Source organism: Anser cygnoides, chromosome 3 (assembly GCF_040182565.1).
Source record: "Anser cygnoides isolate HZ-2024a breed goose chromosome 3, Taihu_goose_T2T_genome, whole genome shotgun sequence".
Taxonomy (NCBI): domain Eukaryota; kingdom Metazoa; phylum Chordata; class Aves; order Anseriformes; family Anatidae; genus Anser; species Anser cygnoides.
The window spans coordinates 2,935,118-2,953,288 of NC_089875.1; the positions used below are offsets into that span (position 1 = coordinate 2,935,118).

General features: G+C 42.0%; 1 protein-coding gene across 4 annotated transcripts in view; it reads left to right on the top strand.

Annotated features, from left to right (window-relative positions):
- Positions 1–9,718, top strand: part of KIF16B (kinesin family member 16B) — a 140,057-nt gene extending 130,339 nt beyond the window's left edge. For 3 of the 4 annotated variants that reach the window (XM_048060979.2, XM_048060975.2, XM_048060977.2), the window contains one exon: positions 8,437–9,718. In XM_048060979.2, coding sequence (XP_047916936.2) covers positions 8,437–8,595 — 159 coding nt within the window. In that variant the 3' untranslated portion in view covers positions 8,596–9,718. Of the gene's footprint in view, positions 1–7,491; positions 7,630–8,436 lie in introns of all 4 variants that reach the window. The other variant, XM_048060978.2, reaches the window with a different exon arrangement.
- The last annotated feature ends 8,453 nt before the right edge of the window (positions 9,719–18,171 follow it).

An 18,171-nucleotide genomic window follows, 5' to 3' on the forward strand; every position in this document is an offset into this window, starting at 1 on the left:
CCCCACCTCCAGATGTGAGTAGATGAATAAAAGGAGCGCTCGACCAAGGACGCTGGCTTGAACTCGGTGCTATCCCTTTTCAAAGCAAGCGTATCAGTCATCCTCCAGCATCTGATTTCACCAAAGGAAGCAGAGGGTGATGCATGTCAAGTGCTTTGGTAGCTGTTTGCCAAGGCCACTCCAGCAGATGACACGCTGTCGCTGCTGGCCCAGGGATGCGTGGTAAAATCAATTCCGTTGTTATTCTTTCTGAATAGGTTTTGACAGGACTTGTTTTGACTTGTGCTCCGGAGAAAAGATTGGTTTCCCTCACTAGCCAGGCCGTTTACTTCCAAAAGAAGACTCACGCTGATGGAGCACCTGTAAATCATAGTCCTTGCTGGCTTCCTTTTTTTTTTTTTCCAGCCTACAATTCAGTTTTCGTTGGGGCTACTTAAAGCCCATGAATATAAGCTTTTAGCATGCAGACGTTGTAAGAAATATTAAGTCCTGTGGATTTTAAATGAATTTCAGGTAGAATAAGATTGTAATTTGGGATGTGGACTGACTTCAGCAGTTAATTCAATTGATGCAGCATAATAGTAATTCAACATAATGTGCTCATGCCATTAGACTTGCACAGAAAAATGCTCTAAATAGCTATAATGAATAGTTTGGATTTTGAAAACCTAGGAGAGCAATTTCACCTTGAATCATAACTGGCATCTCTCGGAATGCCTGTGCATTACAAAAATTCAAAAAGGTGTATGCATTCAAGTAAATTCCAGTGCCACCCTGGGTAAAATTAAATTTTAGTGGCACTCTAACACTTCTGGAGATGTAGTGATAAAATCTGCTCTCACCTAGATAGCTACGGAGGAAACTGTAACCCTGCTTCAAGGAATCTGCAAAACACTGTGCATAAAAACATAGGGAGAATTTTCCAAGGGGCTGAAAATGCAAGTCTTGTGTGGTGGTTTTTTTTTTTGTTTTGTTTTGTTTTTTAATTGGAATTTAGGTATTGGAAGAGCTTGATTCTTACCGGCTTAGTTCCAAAGCCATTTAGGTACCTCTAACCATGCCCAGAGGGTGGTGTGGGTAGTGTTGCTGCTTTGCTCTCAGCTCTGGGTTAAGTCCACTGCCAGCACGGGTTGCTGCAGCATTGGTGGCACTGCTGTGACTTACACGAGCCAAGAACACAACTCTCCATAGTTCACTTTTGTAGCTCCAACAAAAGCGACAGCTAAGCTCTTCGCTGTCAAAGGAATATCCTATTTTTATAGATCCAGCACTTAGTCATGTTAATATCTGGGAGCATTATAGGTAAATCCGTTCCACAACAAAAGAGCTACATTCCATTTTTTGGTAGGAGCTTTCAGTCTTATCTCCTCCTATCTAGCTCCTTAACAAACAAGTTGGGTCTAACAAGTTAAGAGTTTACATACGCGTATCACAGTCAAATTGGCAAGATATTTGCTAGCTTATTAAAACAAACAAACAAAGACACAACTGGATTTGCCATACTCCTACTATCTGTGCTAGGAGAACCCCCTAAACGCTGGTTTCTTTGGAAACATCGCCAGCTGAACCCTGCTGCCTGTTCTGCAGCAAGTGCTCTGCTCCCTAGGCAGCTGTTTGGCTGCTGCTTCTCCAGCAGCACTTGCTCCTGTGCTTTCAGGTTTTCTTTCCTCCATCGATAGGAGAACGTTACAGTGAAGTCCCTCAGGGAGGCATCTGTAAGTTTAACAGGGGTGTGCTTCTGTTCTGGGGGCAAATTGGTGGTGTGTGGGGTGGAAGTTGTATGTGTAAGGTATAAGGCATGCAAAGACAGGTGGGGTGATGCTGATTGGGAAGGTCTTCATTTCTGCCTGACTACTCGGTGTTATCCGTAAACAGTCTTGCCTCTGATTAGGCCTAATCAAAGTGAACAGTAAGGGTTTGATTAAAACGAGTCAGTCCTTTATTCTTCGCTTGTATAATGTGAATCCAGTTAATCCAGCCCTGAGCCTAATTAATGTTTGCCAGTCTGAAGCAGACAACCCTCCCTTGAATAGTCTGACTAACGGTTGTGACTTGTCATTTTTAAACATTTGTGAATCTGTCTTCATTCCCCTGAAAAATCGCCTTGTGCTTACACAAGCCATGTGAGACTAGAACAAGGTCTGTGGTACCTACGGGACAGATAAATTCTGGAGGCATTTGTTATCTCTGACTCCTCAAGGAAGCTCTGCAGAACTTTGATAGTGTCTAGGACTGGAGTTTTTGTAAGGAGAATCCAGCCACCAAGGTCTTTCTGCAAAAGATACTGGCCCAGGTGATCATGTCATAATTTTAGAAGCTTTTGTTTCAAATATTTCACAGCAATAAGATCCTTTAGGCAGAAGGTAGTCTCCCAGGCGCTGAGTCTTTTTCTTACTGCTATGAAATCACAGCTGCACATAAAGACCTGGGGGGTGTGCAGGAGATGAATGTGTACGGGTACAGAGGTGACATCAGGTACTTCCTGAAGGGCCTGAAATATAACTTCAGATACAGGATATCATATGCTGTCCTGCTCACATATTATACTCAGATCTGCTTTATGATATCTCACCACATATGTCAAGCTGTTGGGAAAAGGAACTGAAGCCCCATATTTTCTCTTTTTAAATACAACAACAGCAAAAAGCAAAAACAAAAAGCAAACAAAAAAAATCACAGAGGACCAAAATGCTTGTGAGTAATTATATCTGGTGAGTGGAGAATTGAATGAATCTTGAATGGCTGGAGGTGAAGATGTTAATCGTAGTTTCTGTATGGTCCCCAATACTTCTATGCCGTTGTACTCCAAAGCAACGGCACCTCGTGTTTTATATTCTTGCTGTCTGCCAATTCTTTCCCTGCTTGTTCATATTTAACAAATCCAGAAATTGATCTGAAACTACTTTTAGAGAGCAATCAGAGCATTTTGCTGGCAATTACTCACACCTAATTAACCAGTTAGCCTCAGGATGTCCCTAAGGGAAGGGGAGATCGTTTTAGTGGCAAACGCAAGGCAGAAGCTTCGCTGTGATGAACTGAGCCGTGTCCTGGAGGACCAGGCTGTCCTTGCAGACCACAGAGGGAGCCTGCTGGGACTGCTGGCTGGACAAAATGCCTCGGGTTGGACAGCGTGAATACCCCTCGCTGGATAATGTCGGCATATTTGGCATACGAGAACCTGGTCCCTTGGAACTCAGTTCCTGCAGAAACTTCCAATATTTTGGCTAATGGCTTTCCCTGCCCTCCACTCTTGACCCAGATAATCCAGTCTTGTTGGTGTTTAAGATGTGCGTGTCCCAAGTGAGGCAGAGCTAGCCTAGCTTGCCATCCTTTTGCCAAGGGTTCCTTTGTTCTGCGCTCTCCCTGTGGTACGGCTGGTTGCAACCACAGCTGACCTCCCTTGGCAGCGTGCTGATTCCCTCTAACTTCTGCCGGTAAGGAGAAGGAAGGAAAAAAAAGCCATGGAAGAAGGCGATCCAATGAAAAGTTTGAATCCTATTTTTTTGGGCAGACCTGAGATCCATTCTCTTCAGATTCTGTGTATAGTATCGCCGCAGACAGGGCCCTCTGCCAACCCCAAGTTGCCACGAGGCACCGTTTCCTGTCAGGGTCGTTTAAGCCAGGCTTTTTTTCTTTGCCGGTAGGGATTGTTGTTCGTGATGAGAGCTGGCGTTTCTCTAGCGTTTCGTATTTGAAAAACCACCCTGGAAGTCTTTTTTTCTCTCTTCCCTTCAAGACACCAGTGGAATGGTCTAAAATAAAGAAAGCTGGTTAATTTGGGAAACAGTCCCCAAACGCTCATTTTCCTTTGCATGTGTCCAACAATTTCCTTCTAGGCGACAAAGGCAGGAGATAGGCTCTTATTTCTACACGGTGACATGGGGCTCCCTTTGCGTGCTTTCTCCTCTGAGCAGATCTTTGGTTTTGTGATGGCAGATTGGCAGCTAAGCACACTCCTGTCTGCTCATTTGGGACCAGATTCTTCCTCAGGAATATCAGGCTTTGGTGAATATTCCATTTGAAATCGCTGGGACTAATTGTAGTACAATACAGTTTTTCAGAGTCAGGGAATATGCTTCAATCTGTCTTTTTTTTTGTAATCAGCTATCTATCCTATAGAAAACAGCTGTTGATACCTGCATATGCTCTGCTCTATGAATAATTCAAATCAAGATTTGATTTAAAGCTTGCAGCACTTAACACTAGTCAACAGAATAATTACGTGATTGGTGCCAAGAGAAACTAGCATCTCTATTAAAGGGAGAGAGGAGCCGATGCTCAAAGGTAGATGAGCAAGTTAATTATTCCTGCCTGTGCCACTGACGACCTTCTGTGACCTTGTGGCAAAGATTTTCACTGTCAGATTGATGTGTAGGTGTTGAAGGAAGGGTGGGGAGAAGAGGCTATTGTTTCAAAAATCTCTGAAGCCTTGTGAGGCTTACCTTTATTCCAGTTTGTGGTGCTTTTAGGCCTGTCAAATATTAGTGATATTTATTATGCTAATTGTGAAGTGTTATATTTAAAGAATTTACGACACTGTTTTTCTGGGTGAAATTGGTAGAAACTGCAGTAGGGGAAGGAGCTCAAAATTTTTTCACTTTCTGGAAGTACCAGAGTTGATGACTTTTTAAACAAACCAAAGTTTAATGAAAAATCCAATTCTTCCTAAGCTCTGCTATTGGTCTCGGAGGCTGTCACTGTTTGTAATGGATTATGAGAACAATGTCATTGAACTGAATTCCCCTTCAAAATGCCACAACTGAAAGGATGATAAGAACGTTTTCACATTCGAGAAAGCTTTTTGATTGTAATAACTTTAATAACTTTAAATTAAGTTATGGATTTATATTAAAATGTATAAAATTATGAGGTCCCCACATTATGAAGTAGTGCAAAAATCATTAGAATGACTTTGCTGTGCTGATGGATCGAGTCTGATCACTGGCCTTCTGCTTAAGTAAACCTTATTAAAGTAATAATTTTTAATAAGCTTTCAAAATGGTTACCGTTTTGCCATTTGCATAATGAAACTGGAGGGAAAACTACTCAAATCAGTAGGTGGGCCTCACACCGTTCTCCAGTCTTGCTTCGTTTCCAAGCACTCAGAATCCAAGTTGAAAATTTGCAGGTATCACTGTCATAAATTTTAAGTTAAAGGTCATTAAGGATATAATGCATGCCAGGAGAGGAAAAACACTGCTTCTCCTAGTTTGGATTTTTTTTTTTTCACCTGGCTTTTTGTCTCTAAAAGTTTGGTACATGTCAAGAATATTTTCATTCTCTTAACTGCTGTTCGTGGATGTGTGCTTAAATGGAGGAACCAGCACAAACTGTTTAAGTTACCCATTTTCCATTCCTGTTATAATGCCAGGGTCCTGTGCCCTCACACTGAGACGTTTACAAATTTGTAATTAGGATATTTTCCAGCAAACCAACAACATAGCAGGTTGAACGCTATTAGTGAAATTAAACTCCTAAGTGCATTTTGAAGAATACTGATTACCAGACTAAATAATCCAGAACAAATGACTAGTTTTGAAAGGCTAACAAACAAAACAAGTAAGACAAGACTTTGGAAATTTTTGTAGCATTTACTTAGCTTTTTCTTTCAAAGTTAGTCATGCAAACTTTGCAAAAGGAGGGTTGCTATAATGTGGTGCCCCATTTCTGGGGTGATGCTGTTTAGATGCTGTTGGTGAAGTGCAGGTAGGATGTCGCAGCATTAATTTATATAGAATTTGTACATGTTTCTCTGATGGCACTCTGAGCTTGCCAGCATCAAAGACTCTTTTTTTTTTTTCTTTTAAAGGGAACACATCAAAAGATACCAGAGTGCATCCCACCTAGTTTTAACTCAGCACAAACAACAGTGTTTTTCTGTAAATAGAGAAAAATCGTATCTGCTGCTGGAAATGGATTTAATATAAAAGCTTTGAAAACAGCTCTCCCCCTGTCTGTTGTGTCCCAGCAGAGGAGACCATTTCATCTAGCCTTGCTGCAGCTTCCAGTGACTTCCTGGGTTGCAGCAAAGTCCGTGCCAAAGCCCTTCTGGATCCCTAGGAAAGTTTTCTCTCTGTTGTCACCAGTGTTTGGTGTCGACGTGCCTGTCCCTCTCTCTGATTGCTGTGACCCTCATCCTCTGCCTATCCTGGCTGAACTAGGGATGCTTATTTCCACATACCAGTAAGGAGCACTCTTCCTTTTCTCCTGACACACTCTTCGACTTTGTCCACACTGCAGCACGCAGGGCAGAGCAACCTTCCTCCTTCCTGCCTAGCCGCAGCCCTGTAATAGAGGCATACACACTAGTAATTGTGAGAACAAACACTTCTGCCATCAATCACTGTTTGCCATCTACGGGACTTAACTCCTAGCCAACGTATCTCGACAGAGCAGCCTCAATTTCACTGAAGCAACAGCTTCTTTGTGTCAAGGGCACATCGGCTCTGCGCTGTGCTAACACATCAGCATTGCAAACAAGGGCGAATGCAGATATGGGATTTAAAAGAGGGCTAATTTGTTCGGAAATGGTTGTTGAAGAGCACATAATGCAAAGCCATATGGCTGAGAACCTTCATACAAAATGAATTCCATCATAATCCGGTAGGGTCTGCTTGTTGCCATTTTCCCAAGTATCTTTTTCATGTTCAAAGAATCTGTGATATTCACTGAGCAACTCTTGCATACAGATCCAGGAAAATAGGTATACCTGCTGTTCCTAGTGTTTCCCTGTCAGATAAGTACACGCTTATAGCAGAAGGATTTTTTTTTTTTTTGTTCACTGCCATTGGAGCTATCATGCCAAAACAATGAATAATGGCTCTACAGCAAAGGCATGACAGTCAATTATCTGGCCATACATACCAAGGTGAATGCAATAGGTCTTATAATGTCTCCAGTGAGAAATTTTGGTACCTTTGAGCCTTCAGTAGCCATAAACTGAAATTACTGCAGTAACTTTTCAGCACAGTGCTAAAACTCTAACAGTATGCTTTGTTTTACATTTGATTTTCCACCATATTCATCCTTCAGGCATTACTGGATTGGGACCTTTTTAAAGGGCCCTACTTTGTGAACTAATTATGACAAATGTCGATATGACATCTGTTGCTCACTTTAAATTACCTCTTAGTCTGCTGGAATTCATCTTGAAGGCATTTTTGTAATGAATTTTTTTCACGAGCATTAATACAACCTGTGGGAGATCTGAATAAAAAAGAAAATCTACCAATCCTGCCAAGAGAATAGCTTATGTGCCAGCTGCTATTTTTTGTTGTTGTTATCCCGCTTTCTGTGATATTAATACAGCTGGTTTCCAAGGTACTTTAAATAGATAACAGGTTGTTATATTATGGAGAAATTCTCCTTGAGAAGAAAGTGAATAATTAGGACCGCTTCCTGAACGAACCTCTTTCATGACCCAGAAGTTGCTGCATTCAATGACTAAACCTTGTGTTTTTCATAGGATATTTGTGGCGTTCTGTCTTACAGATGTACTTCCCGCTGCACCCAGGATTAGTGAATAATTTCTCAGGTTATCTTCTTCTGTGGTCAGTCTGTAGCAGAGCAAAGGAGTTTATCCCTGTGTTCTAGATGAGATTTCCCATGCAGCTATTTGGGTGACATTCGGTAATTATTTTTTTTTAGCACCTGTCTGATCAACATTTTACCTACAGTGTTTTAGTTCAAAGTTATAAATATGGCTTATTAAACTATGTTAAATGATTGTAATAATTCAACCCATATGTGAAGGGAAACCCCATCAGGTTTGTGAAACCTAACTTTGTGTTAATGTACATCTGTCACAATTTCTGTAGATATAAATGGATGCGAGTCGCGCAGTGGTTGGTGGATATTAACTTCTGGGAAGGGGAATGCTTCTTATGTGTCAGACTTCTTAAAAAATAAAACATGTAGAGGGCAACTCCGTGAAAAGATGCTGTTAGGTTCTGAAATGTTATGGAAGTCATACAATATTTGTGCAGATGGCCTTGGTCAAAACAAATCCTTTTCAATGCAGGGTTCATAAAGGCTTGATGAGGGAACGATTTCTGAAGTCCTTTTGTGTCCATATGTAGTGAAATTCCTGCAGAATAGATTTGAGGCTTGCACCTGCTGCAGTGTTTGGTAATGCTAGACAGCAGTATTAGCAGGTCATGATTAGCAGAAGCGTCACACGAGTGCAGAATAAAACAGCATGCTTGGCAGGGAAAGCAAGTGGGAAATAGTTTTTTTCTGCTTTTCCTGATCTTAACGTGGACATGTCAGGAGACATTTTTAATGGATGGATTTCAGTGCTGGTGATTATTAGAAGGGCTTTTCGTAGTCCATGGAGATATTGTTTTAGTCTAGATTTTTTTTTTGTTTTTTTGTACTGCTGTTCATTTAATTCTTCAAAGTGGTTGTAATCATGATATTTTGCATTTTGTTCCACAGAAATACCTCAGGAGCTTTTTTGCTGCAATGCTGAAATCTCCATCATCTCCACTGCACATTGATAAAGTGGGGTCAACTCTGTCTAAACATACCATCTGTGAATTCTCACCCTTCTTCAGGAAAGGAGTTTTTGACTATAGCAGCCATGGGACCAGCTAACTTGCCAGGACCCTTGTGCCGGAGGAGCACAGACAGTGGTGCCTTCACTCGTGGTACAAGCAAAATGAGGGGGAAGAAAAAAGGGTATCTTCTTTAATGCCTGAGAAGTTGCATCAAACCAACTCCAGCTAAAGACAGCTGTGCCCTGACGCTAGCTTTTGTCCTCTGCCACTTCGCATTAGTATGAGAAGTGCCTGCATTTTCCTGGCATGGGGTATGCAGACATTGTTGTGTGAGTTGCTCTGTTAATACCGTATGAAAGTTCTGACTCGTGCTGGGTTTGGATCAGCTCCTCAGTGGGAATGCTTCCCTCACTTCTGCTCAGACAATTTGTTATGGTCGTGTGAGATCATCTCGTGTTGTCTGTGCTGGTGTGTCACACTGACAGGGTTTTTGAGCAGCCTTTCGGTTTCTGTCCAAGTTGCTCCTTAAAGAACATTGCCTCTTTTGATTCCTTATAGCATACTGTGGCATTTAAGGTAATGCTCATACTCTGCTGTTGTTTCTTTTTTTTCCCCAGGACACATGTTATAAGTATTTGACTGTACAATTGTATAGTTTTTCTCAGAAGAATTTAAGGGCCTGAGTGACTTGAATGTTTACAAAATATATACAGGAGAAAGAATATCATTTAAAACCTGTAGAAGTCTTCCACGCTTGGTTATTTTGAAGCAGAATAAATCACTTGCCACTAATTAAGAAGTAAAGGAAGCAATAGTTAACTGAAGAATGCGGTCAGCATCTTTTCACATTTTCTAATTACCTGGACCGTAAGTGGATACTGTGCAGTGTACAGAGCGCAAAGCTATGCATAAAGCTAATGCAAAGTGCTATATTTCTGTTTTTGAAAAACAGCTTCTTCACAAGAGCATAACACTGTAAGACCTCAATTTTATTTGCATCAGTTAAAATTTACAGGATTTTACTAACAGTACTTTAAAATTACTCAGGATTTATTCAGACTTGCACATGTATATACAGGTAGAACTCATTTTATATTGCTGCGGATCCAAAAATATGTATACACTGTGACTGGAATTGGGTACATGTACATGTTAATGTATAATTGGTTGTATAAAAAGCAGAATAAAGTGGCTTTCGGTTATTAAAATGCATAATGGAAGGTAAGTTTTGTGTGCCATTTCTTAGGAGTATGAAGCATTATTTGGGAGTTGCCATCATTGACCACTGGTAGGTCTTGGTAATCAAACTATTTCATGGTTATTAATGGTTATTAATAGTTATTAAAACCTGAAGCAACAACACTGGTAACATTTTTATTTCATGACCTAAATTATAAGAACAATAATGCTTTACATTTAATACAATGAATAAAGACAATTGGATTCCATTAGTAAGACTAACCTGCTATGATAAGCGTTTCTAATTAAAAAAAAAAAAAAAGATTAGAATGGATCATTAAAATTTTGAGAGTATTATAATTATTTTGATGTTTTTTCACTGAAAACAGCTAAAATTAAGGTAAAATTTCAAAGCCACCAAAGACCTATTGTCAGTGGGGATACCAGGGTAGACTTAAATGTCTCTGTGTATATGTGACTATCTGAATACCTTTTAAATATCTGTCTCTTGGGACTTAGGCATCGTAATAATTTAAATTGGGAGCCAGGTTCTTAGGTGACTCATTCCAGTCAAACCTGTTGATTCCCAGACTGGTTTTGCATCCTGTATCCCAGCTGTTCCCGGTCTTCCTCAAGCACTTCCACATGGGAGTGCTAACTTCACCAGCGCATCGTCAACAAGAGGGACCCAACCTCACTGTCCTCACCGTGCCCTGTGCTTGTATTGCACCTCTCCATTTTCTCCCAGCACCTTTCTGTGCATGTATCATCCCCCTGACCAGGATGCCACGTCTTCATTTCCAGCTCCCTTTCTCCTTCAGCCTGCCGTTTGGCTTTGCTCACACTTCCCAAATCAGAAAGTCAAGGTTGGACGCTTGCTGGGTGTTCCTGTGGTAAGCTGGGTAACTGGAGTTTGATGTTGCTGCATGCAATAATGGAAGATTGGTATTTTCACTGTGTTAACTCCGATGGCCCATGTGAGTGCTTCACAGAGACAGAAATTGGGCATGATACTGCTGGGTTTTGTAGCAGCATGGGAACTTCAACCCTAAATCTCACAGCAAAACCAGAAAGTCTTTTCTGTCTCTCCTGGCCTGGCCTGCTCCTCCTCCTGCCTCGTTGCACTGTGATACCATAAAGAATTAATGCTGAAGAGTTTTAAAAATTGAATTTTACATAACTGTCTGTAGAGCATTATTTCCTGTGTGCCGCTTCTGTGATAGATCCTGGCAGGGCAAGAAATGGCAGGCTGCTTTATCTGCTGTGCAAAACCAGTTTCTGCAGATTTTCTACCTGAAAAAACATCAGTAGTGCCAAGTGCTTTCCCGCGGCAGCCAGTGCAGCGCCTGACAAGGGAAACTGTCATGCCACACAGCAAACACTAGCCTGTGAGAAGGGCTGAGCACGCAGGACTCTCAGAGGTAAGTCACATGCCTCATGTCAGTTTGGATTTGGAGAACCTGTTTAAGAAAAACACAATTGGACTGAGAGTTAAGTCGAGTGAAAAGTTGAATATTCGTATTTTTCACATGAGTTCAAAAGACGACTTGTGCTCGGTTCCTGTCTACAGTACAAATTAATTCAGGGAGGACCAGATGCTCTGGTGGTATAAATCTGCCAATAAGGTGGCTAATTTATGTTGGCTAGTTTATCTGGCCTGCAGCGTTAAATGTGTACATTGCAAATAACAAAGTAAAGGCCGATTAATCACTCCATTTAAAATGTCACCAAGTTAAAAGCTAGAGAAATGCAAGTGTAAGCATGCAATTAGGACGGCAGCCTCAGGCTACCAGCTTTTCCCACCTTCTTATATATTCTTCATCTTGACCCAGAGTTTAATAAATGATTGCAAGGTACAGCTAGGCTATGAGGCATCTTTTAATGGTATCATCACTAAGAATATGATGGTTTATAACCTACAGTCTTTAAGCCAGGCTGTGTCTCTTCGTAAGAAGTTTTCAATAGAAGTCGAGATGTATGTTGAAATTACTGGCTATATACAAGATGTCCTAACTGCATTCCTGCATAGTTTTCCTCAGGCTATAAAATTGTCCATTAATTCTGCTTTCAAGATATTGTCACTTTCAGAAATGAAAGTGACTTTTGTGGAAGAGTCATCTCCAGGGCCAGTACAGGTTTTTCAGAGTGCCTCTGTAATTGTGCCTGTGGGCTCTACATCAGCGAAGTCCTTAAGCAAAAGCTTAACTTCTGTTTTAGGACTGTTTATATATAAAGCCAAGTGTTTATTTGTGCTTTACTAACCTGAGGCCATTGTTCTTGCCTTTGTAACTGAAGTTGTGCCTCCGTTTGAGTCATTGGACCTCTTGGCTCATAACCTCGATGACACTGCAACAATTTTTCATCGATAGGGATGCACAAAAAAAGGCGGAAAGACACAGAAGAGTTGGTGCTGAACTATTTTTCTGCATGACAACTTGGTCAGGATTCCAAAAAACTCTAGGCAAAGCCGCCTTGTTGGTCTTGACCCCCCACTCCTTTTAACTGGAAGTGCTTTTCCTCTGAATATGCTGCTGCTTGTAGGAAAGAGGTGTTAGAGCAGCCCCCGAAGCCCTGCTGCTACACAGCTCCTGGCAGTCCCCTGGCTCCACAGCAGCCCGCAGGGTAAGTTCGAAAGCTGATACCCAGCTGCTGCTGCGGGAGATGGTGTGCTTTCCTGATCCATGTGAAGATCTTTGCAATTGTCCTAAAAATGTGAAGAAAAACAAAACAAAACAAAAACCTCTGTAGAACTTGGTTGATTACTTCAAGTTTTTTGTGGTTGTTGCAGATAAAATGAGGAACTGAACTAAGTAAAATGATAAGAAAAACGGGAAAAAATGTAGGACACTGTGAATGTGTTGCTCCAGACATTCAGACACAATCTTTCCAGTTTAATCAATGAGTCTTTAAAAACTATTGCAGAATTTCCCATTTATTGTCCATGCGAACCATCCTGTATGAGAATGAGCAATAGGTTGTACTAGACTGTGATAAAGCTTGCAATTTTCTAGTCTGCCAGCTCACTGCTTTATCTTTTCACTGAAGCTCCAAAATCCTAAGAAATGAATTATTTTAACTTAGCAAGATTCTTATGTTCAGCCCCAGGTTTGTTTTTTCTCTATTTCCTTAGAGCCTGGGGGGACGGGGGTGGGGGTGGGGAATAAAGAAAAATGTAACTTTGGATAAGTTGAAGAGCAAAAACGTTCTGGCTTCCAGCCTCTTCACGGGAAATAGGTGTTCTTTCACAGGGAGGTCTTTATGAGCAACTGTCACCTGTGGAGTTGCAACAGGCCTTAAGATCTGGTTAAAGGGTTGAAGTCCTCATGTTTTTTGGCAGACATGTGAAGTACATTTTTGATATACTAGGTCTTTTTTTTTTTTTTAATATATAATTTTAAGAGATTGGTTGCAGAACAGAATGCTGTAATAAACACACTTCTTTTCAGAACGGTGACAACTAAATGACTTGGATGCAGGAATCAAAGGTATGCTATGTAAATTTGCTGACAATACTAAATGGGGAGGAGCTGTTGAATCTCTCAAGGGTGGAGGGAGATTTTTAAAATTTGGGAGTCGGGGAGGAACCTTGTAAAGTGATGGCATTAATGTTTGATAAAATGGAAGCAAGATTTTGGAATGGTGCATTCAGCCTCATGTCTCTACTGCATAAAAGGCCTTAGCAGCAAAAAAATGCATTAGGGAAGTCCTAGTCTTTATTTCCATCTTCTTCTTGATAATTTCATTTTAACTGCTGATGTTTTTCTCCAGTGCCGTGCTGACAGCTGAAGTGTCAGCTCCCCATAGCACAGCTCACACGCTCGCAGCGTTCCAGCAGCATTTTTGTTACTGTTTTTAAGAAATTGGTCTGTTTCTTGAGTTTCCCAAGCTCTACAGACTTTTTCAAAGTCCCTGGCAGTTTCTTTTGATAGCTTCTTCTATCTTCAGATAACAATTTTGTCCGAATGGCTTGTTCTCATTCTTTGTAAATTTTCGATTATTTCCTTTCTGTTTTCCTGCTTTACAGACAGTTTAGAAGAACGTGTTGGGAAGATTTGAAGAAAAAGAAAAGCCTTTTTTTCTCCCCCTCCCCCCCCCCCTTTTTAAAGAGGTAGTTTTCTCATCTTCTGATCTAACAAAGTGGAACACAAGTTCTTTGATCTTTCTACATATTTGAACTTCTGAGCCTTCAAAGGTCTCATGCTACAGCTTCGGGGGCATTACTGTACTTTTTTATGATCATTCCTATATTCTTTTCTATTGTAATTAACATTTGACATGGGCCATTCTTCAAACAACGTGTTTGAGGAGAGGAAACCTTCTGCCTAATGATACCTCCTTGTTTAGGTCAGGAGGTCTTAACTGGACTCTGCTTTTTGTCACCATCGCTGCCAAACAATGTATTTCCTCCATGTGAACTTGTTTTAAGCCTTGAGAGAGGAGTTGCCTCTGTGGTAATCTGTTTTTCCTTAAGATGGAATGGAGCTCACTGACTGCGGCAAGATTTTAGTCGTGATCTGCAAAAAAATCAATGTCCTTGTTTTTTTGGTATTGTGAACTACATCTGAAATCAGGATCTCAAAAATGAGGAGAAAAAGAGATTGTGCGATTTGGGAGCTCTCAGTGTGTTTTCAGGACATCACAGTTATCTCTTATTCTCATACATGGATAGCTAGATGATGCATGGGTTGGAAATTACTCCTTTTCATGGTGAAAATGAGTATACTGTTAATGAGAGCTTCAAGAACTGGTCTCTGGAACTGAAACCAAGTATCAAATCACCTGTTGTTCCCATTGTGTTCAGCCGGCAATTTACTGTTGCAAAAGCAAGGCATGGCCCATTTCTGTCCGTAACTTTCTCTATTTCTCCTCATTTTTGTATCTGAGCAACACGAGAAGAGTATTGGACAGCGCAGAGGTAATAACACATTGAATGTAAAGCTTAGCATAAGACTGTGCGATGGATTCAATATCTATCTCAAGTTGTCCAGTAACCAGATCTGTCCGGTTATTTTCAATTTTTGAGCTCAGAAGTGTTTGTTAGTGCAGTGTGGATGAAGCAAACAGCCAGTTCCGAGAAGCGAGCACTTCCAGGAGGCACAGCAGACGCCCTCCGTGCTCCAACACAACAAGGTTGTTTGGCTGCATGTGAAATCAGACTCTCGGACGGGCTTCCAAGCTGCCCGAGCATATTCATTCTGGCACCTGCTACCATAAGCAGGTGTTCTGGTTTATGTGTCCAGATGAAGCTACCTCTTAACATCTTAATTACGTTCCAGACTTTGACTTTATCTGTCGTGTGAGTAGCACTGGGTGTCGTTAGGAAAAGCAATGGAGAATTTAGGTATGCAGAAAACATTGCAAGAAAATTAAAAACAAAACAACCACAAAACCTATGTGCTTGTTCTAGGCATACGTGTTACACTTTTTTTAACCTGTGGTAACAATAACATTTGCATAGCGTTATCTGCTCTGCTGAATGGAGACAGAATTTCTCAACTGTAGCAGGCACACCAGCAAATGAGAGCATCCTTCAGCACAGCAGCGCATTTTGTATGCCAAAGAGTTTCAGTTCCCCTGTTCTGTGGTGGTGGTAGCGCAAGACACGATACGACAAAGCAGAGCGTACCAGCGAGAAATGCTGAGGGCTTCTCAGTCTGAACTGGGACTCCACTAGGGTACGCTGGCTATGTGTATTTCCTTCTGTGTGACCTAAATCTTGCATGGTGTTGCAAAGTCATTCTGAGAAGTTTGGCCTTTGCGTTTGGGATGAGATTTTACACGACAAGTTTTGCTGCTTTAGTAATGCCTGTCTGGCATCCTGCACCTTGCAGGACAAAAGGCTTGTAGCAATTTTCACTACACCGTTATTAAAGCAGTTGTAGTATCTTTCCAGCAGGAACTTGACAAGGCTGTTAAATGAGAATGCCTAGGTGACATCCTGGAAAAAGAGTGCGAGCAGGATCTTCTTGCGTTGAGTGATTTCTTAGCCAGGTAGGAGGGGTTGGGCTGTGGTTATTCAGGCTTCCCAGAGCTCTCTGCTGAAAAATTCATTATCAGTATCCCTCTCCTCAGAGATGTGCAGAACTCAGAATAGCTTAATTTGTTCTGCAAGCTTGTGGTTTGTCTGCACGTTGGCCAATATTCAGTGTTTGGGTGGACGTGTTTTCTTGTGGTTGGTGCCCGCTGAACATGTAGGAAATCATCGGTGGTGGGAGGGTAAACGCAAGGCAGAAGGGGGCAAAGAGAGGAGCTGGTGTCGCTTGGGCACCTCAAGAGCTAGGTCTGACACCATGTCCCCATGTTATCCAGCCAGAATCAAGTCACTTGAGCTGCTACTTTCCCTTTGCTCTGGTGTAGTCCTGAGGAAGCTCAGCACTTGCTGACCACTTCATACGACTTTTGCACAAGTCAGGACGAAGGAGCTGCTCTGGCTTTTCTTTGTGGGTTTCTAATGGCGTTCAGTTTCTCCAGTTCCTTTGCTCAATCTCTTTTTAGAGTAAATCATGTTCAGTTCCAGTTGTTTTGGAGATTAAATGTATGCGTTGTGTTGATTCCTTTTCACTCCCTTGGTGTAATTTTTTTACTGTCCCCTTACGTATTGCCAAGTGGTGGGGGGATAAAAAGCTGAAGTACCAGCTTGTTTTCATATTTCCTCTCTGTTCTTCCAACATTATGATGTTCAAACTCCTCGTTTTCACCTTCACATAGAATTGCACCTTCAAGGACAATTTTACACTCTGGTTGGTCTCCAGGTAACCTAAATTTTTCATTCCTTTATTATTAAGCCTACACTTGTAACTGAAACTGAACTCTCATCCCTTTTCAAATTAACCCCTTGGTGCAAAATGTCAAGGATTTTCCAACTCTATCAAATGGAAGTTACCGAAGCCAGCAACCTATTGACACCAAGGGGTTAACCCATTAGCAACTATTTAATGTCCTCGGCTTTAATCTACGGAATCACAAGTAGTGCTGTGACTTCCTAACCCTGCCACAAAAATGTCCCAGAACTCATATTATTAGGTCTTCTATTCGAGGATAGACTTGGGAGAAAACCAAACAACTTTACAGCTGTAAATGAAAACAAATAAAGGGCCTGGAATTGGAAACCAGAAATAATTAAAAAAAAAAAAATGCATCCCATGTTAACGGCCCTCAAGGCAAAAGCAACTCTTAATTACAAGAAATGCAAGGGGAAAAAAATCCTCAGAATACATTTATCCTCTGTTGTTTGTTCCACTGTTCCCTCCTGCCTTTCTCCTTAGCAGCCTCCTGGGGTATTACTGGGGATGGGATCGGGCTTCTCTAAGGGAAAACTTGTCACAGCTGGGGCCGTGGCACCAAACACTGGATTTTCTGCGAGGAGATGGGGATCCTGGGGTGTTCAGAGTGTGGGAGAGAAGGGTCAGCCCCAGGCTGCTCGTGGGAATCAGGGGGTGAGATGGGAGGGAGAGAAGAGCTCTGGGATCGGTGTGGCTTTTTTCCAGAGGCTTTTTCCTCTTGTGTCTCTCTCTGGTGTACTCCCTGTGCTGTCACGTTGGGATGCTGAGGTGTACCCCGACACACGTGTCAACATGCACACGAGACTGCTGGGACAAGCACGGCTGCTCTCAGTAAGGACACGTGGATGCTCCGGAGAGCCGCTCCAGGACGTGAGAGTGGAGGAGGCTCCGAGGCATCCTGCCGCTCCTGCTCCCCGTGCTGGAACTGTCGACAGATGGCTCGCATATTTGAGAAAAAATAAAGCCAGGATTTCTGCAGATGCGCAGGGTATCCCGGAGAGCCCCTCCTTGCCAGCTATTAGCTCAGGTAGCGCAAATAGACCAGGGAGGAAGAAATGAGCTTTCCATCTGACTCCATCACCAAATGTTCCGTCCCTGTAGCACGTGGGGTGGGAGCGAGAGCCGTGGGCAGACGGTGAGGAGGACCCCAAGGGTACGGGACGAGCACTCTTTCCCCAGCTTGCTCCCTGCGCTGCTTGGGTATGGACCGGGTTCACAGCTTCATTTTATGGGCACATAAAACAGATTAGTTTAAAAAGCAAAGTGTGCGTCCAGTGTAACAGGCAGATAGGTGAGGGAGTGTAGGGATTGAGGATGGGGTGGGGGGTGAGTTTGGGTTTGCAGAAGCTGGTAAATCTTTGGGCATTTGGGTTTTTGGAGGAGCGAGCTCAAAGTAAGATTTACGTGCATGGTTTTCTTCCTTAGGGAAATGCCGATTACCTGTAATTGTACAATCAGTGAGGCTGGAGACTGGCAGTCTCACCTTGTGTGTTATTCCAGATACGCTGCTTTCCTCTTACCATTGCCTGGTTTTTCTTCTACAGAAACATCTTGACAAGATATTGCAGCAGTTCTCCAGACAGATCTGATAGTCCACCTCTGCTGTGGAGGCTTTAGAAGGTATTTGCTCAAGGAAAGCATGTTCCCAGAACCACCAATTCTGTGAAAATACTAAATTAGGATATTAGTTATTAAATTCTACTACACAAATT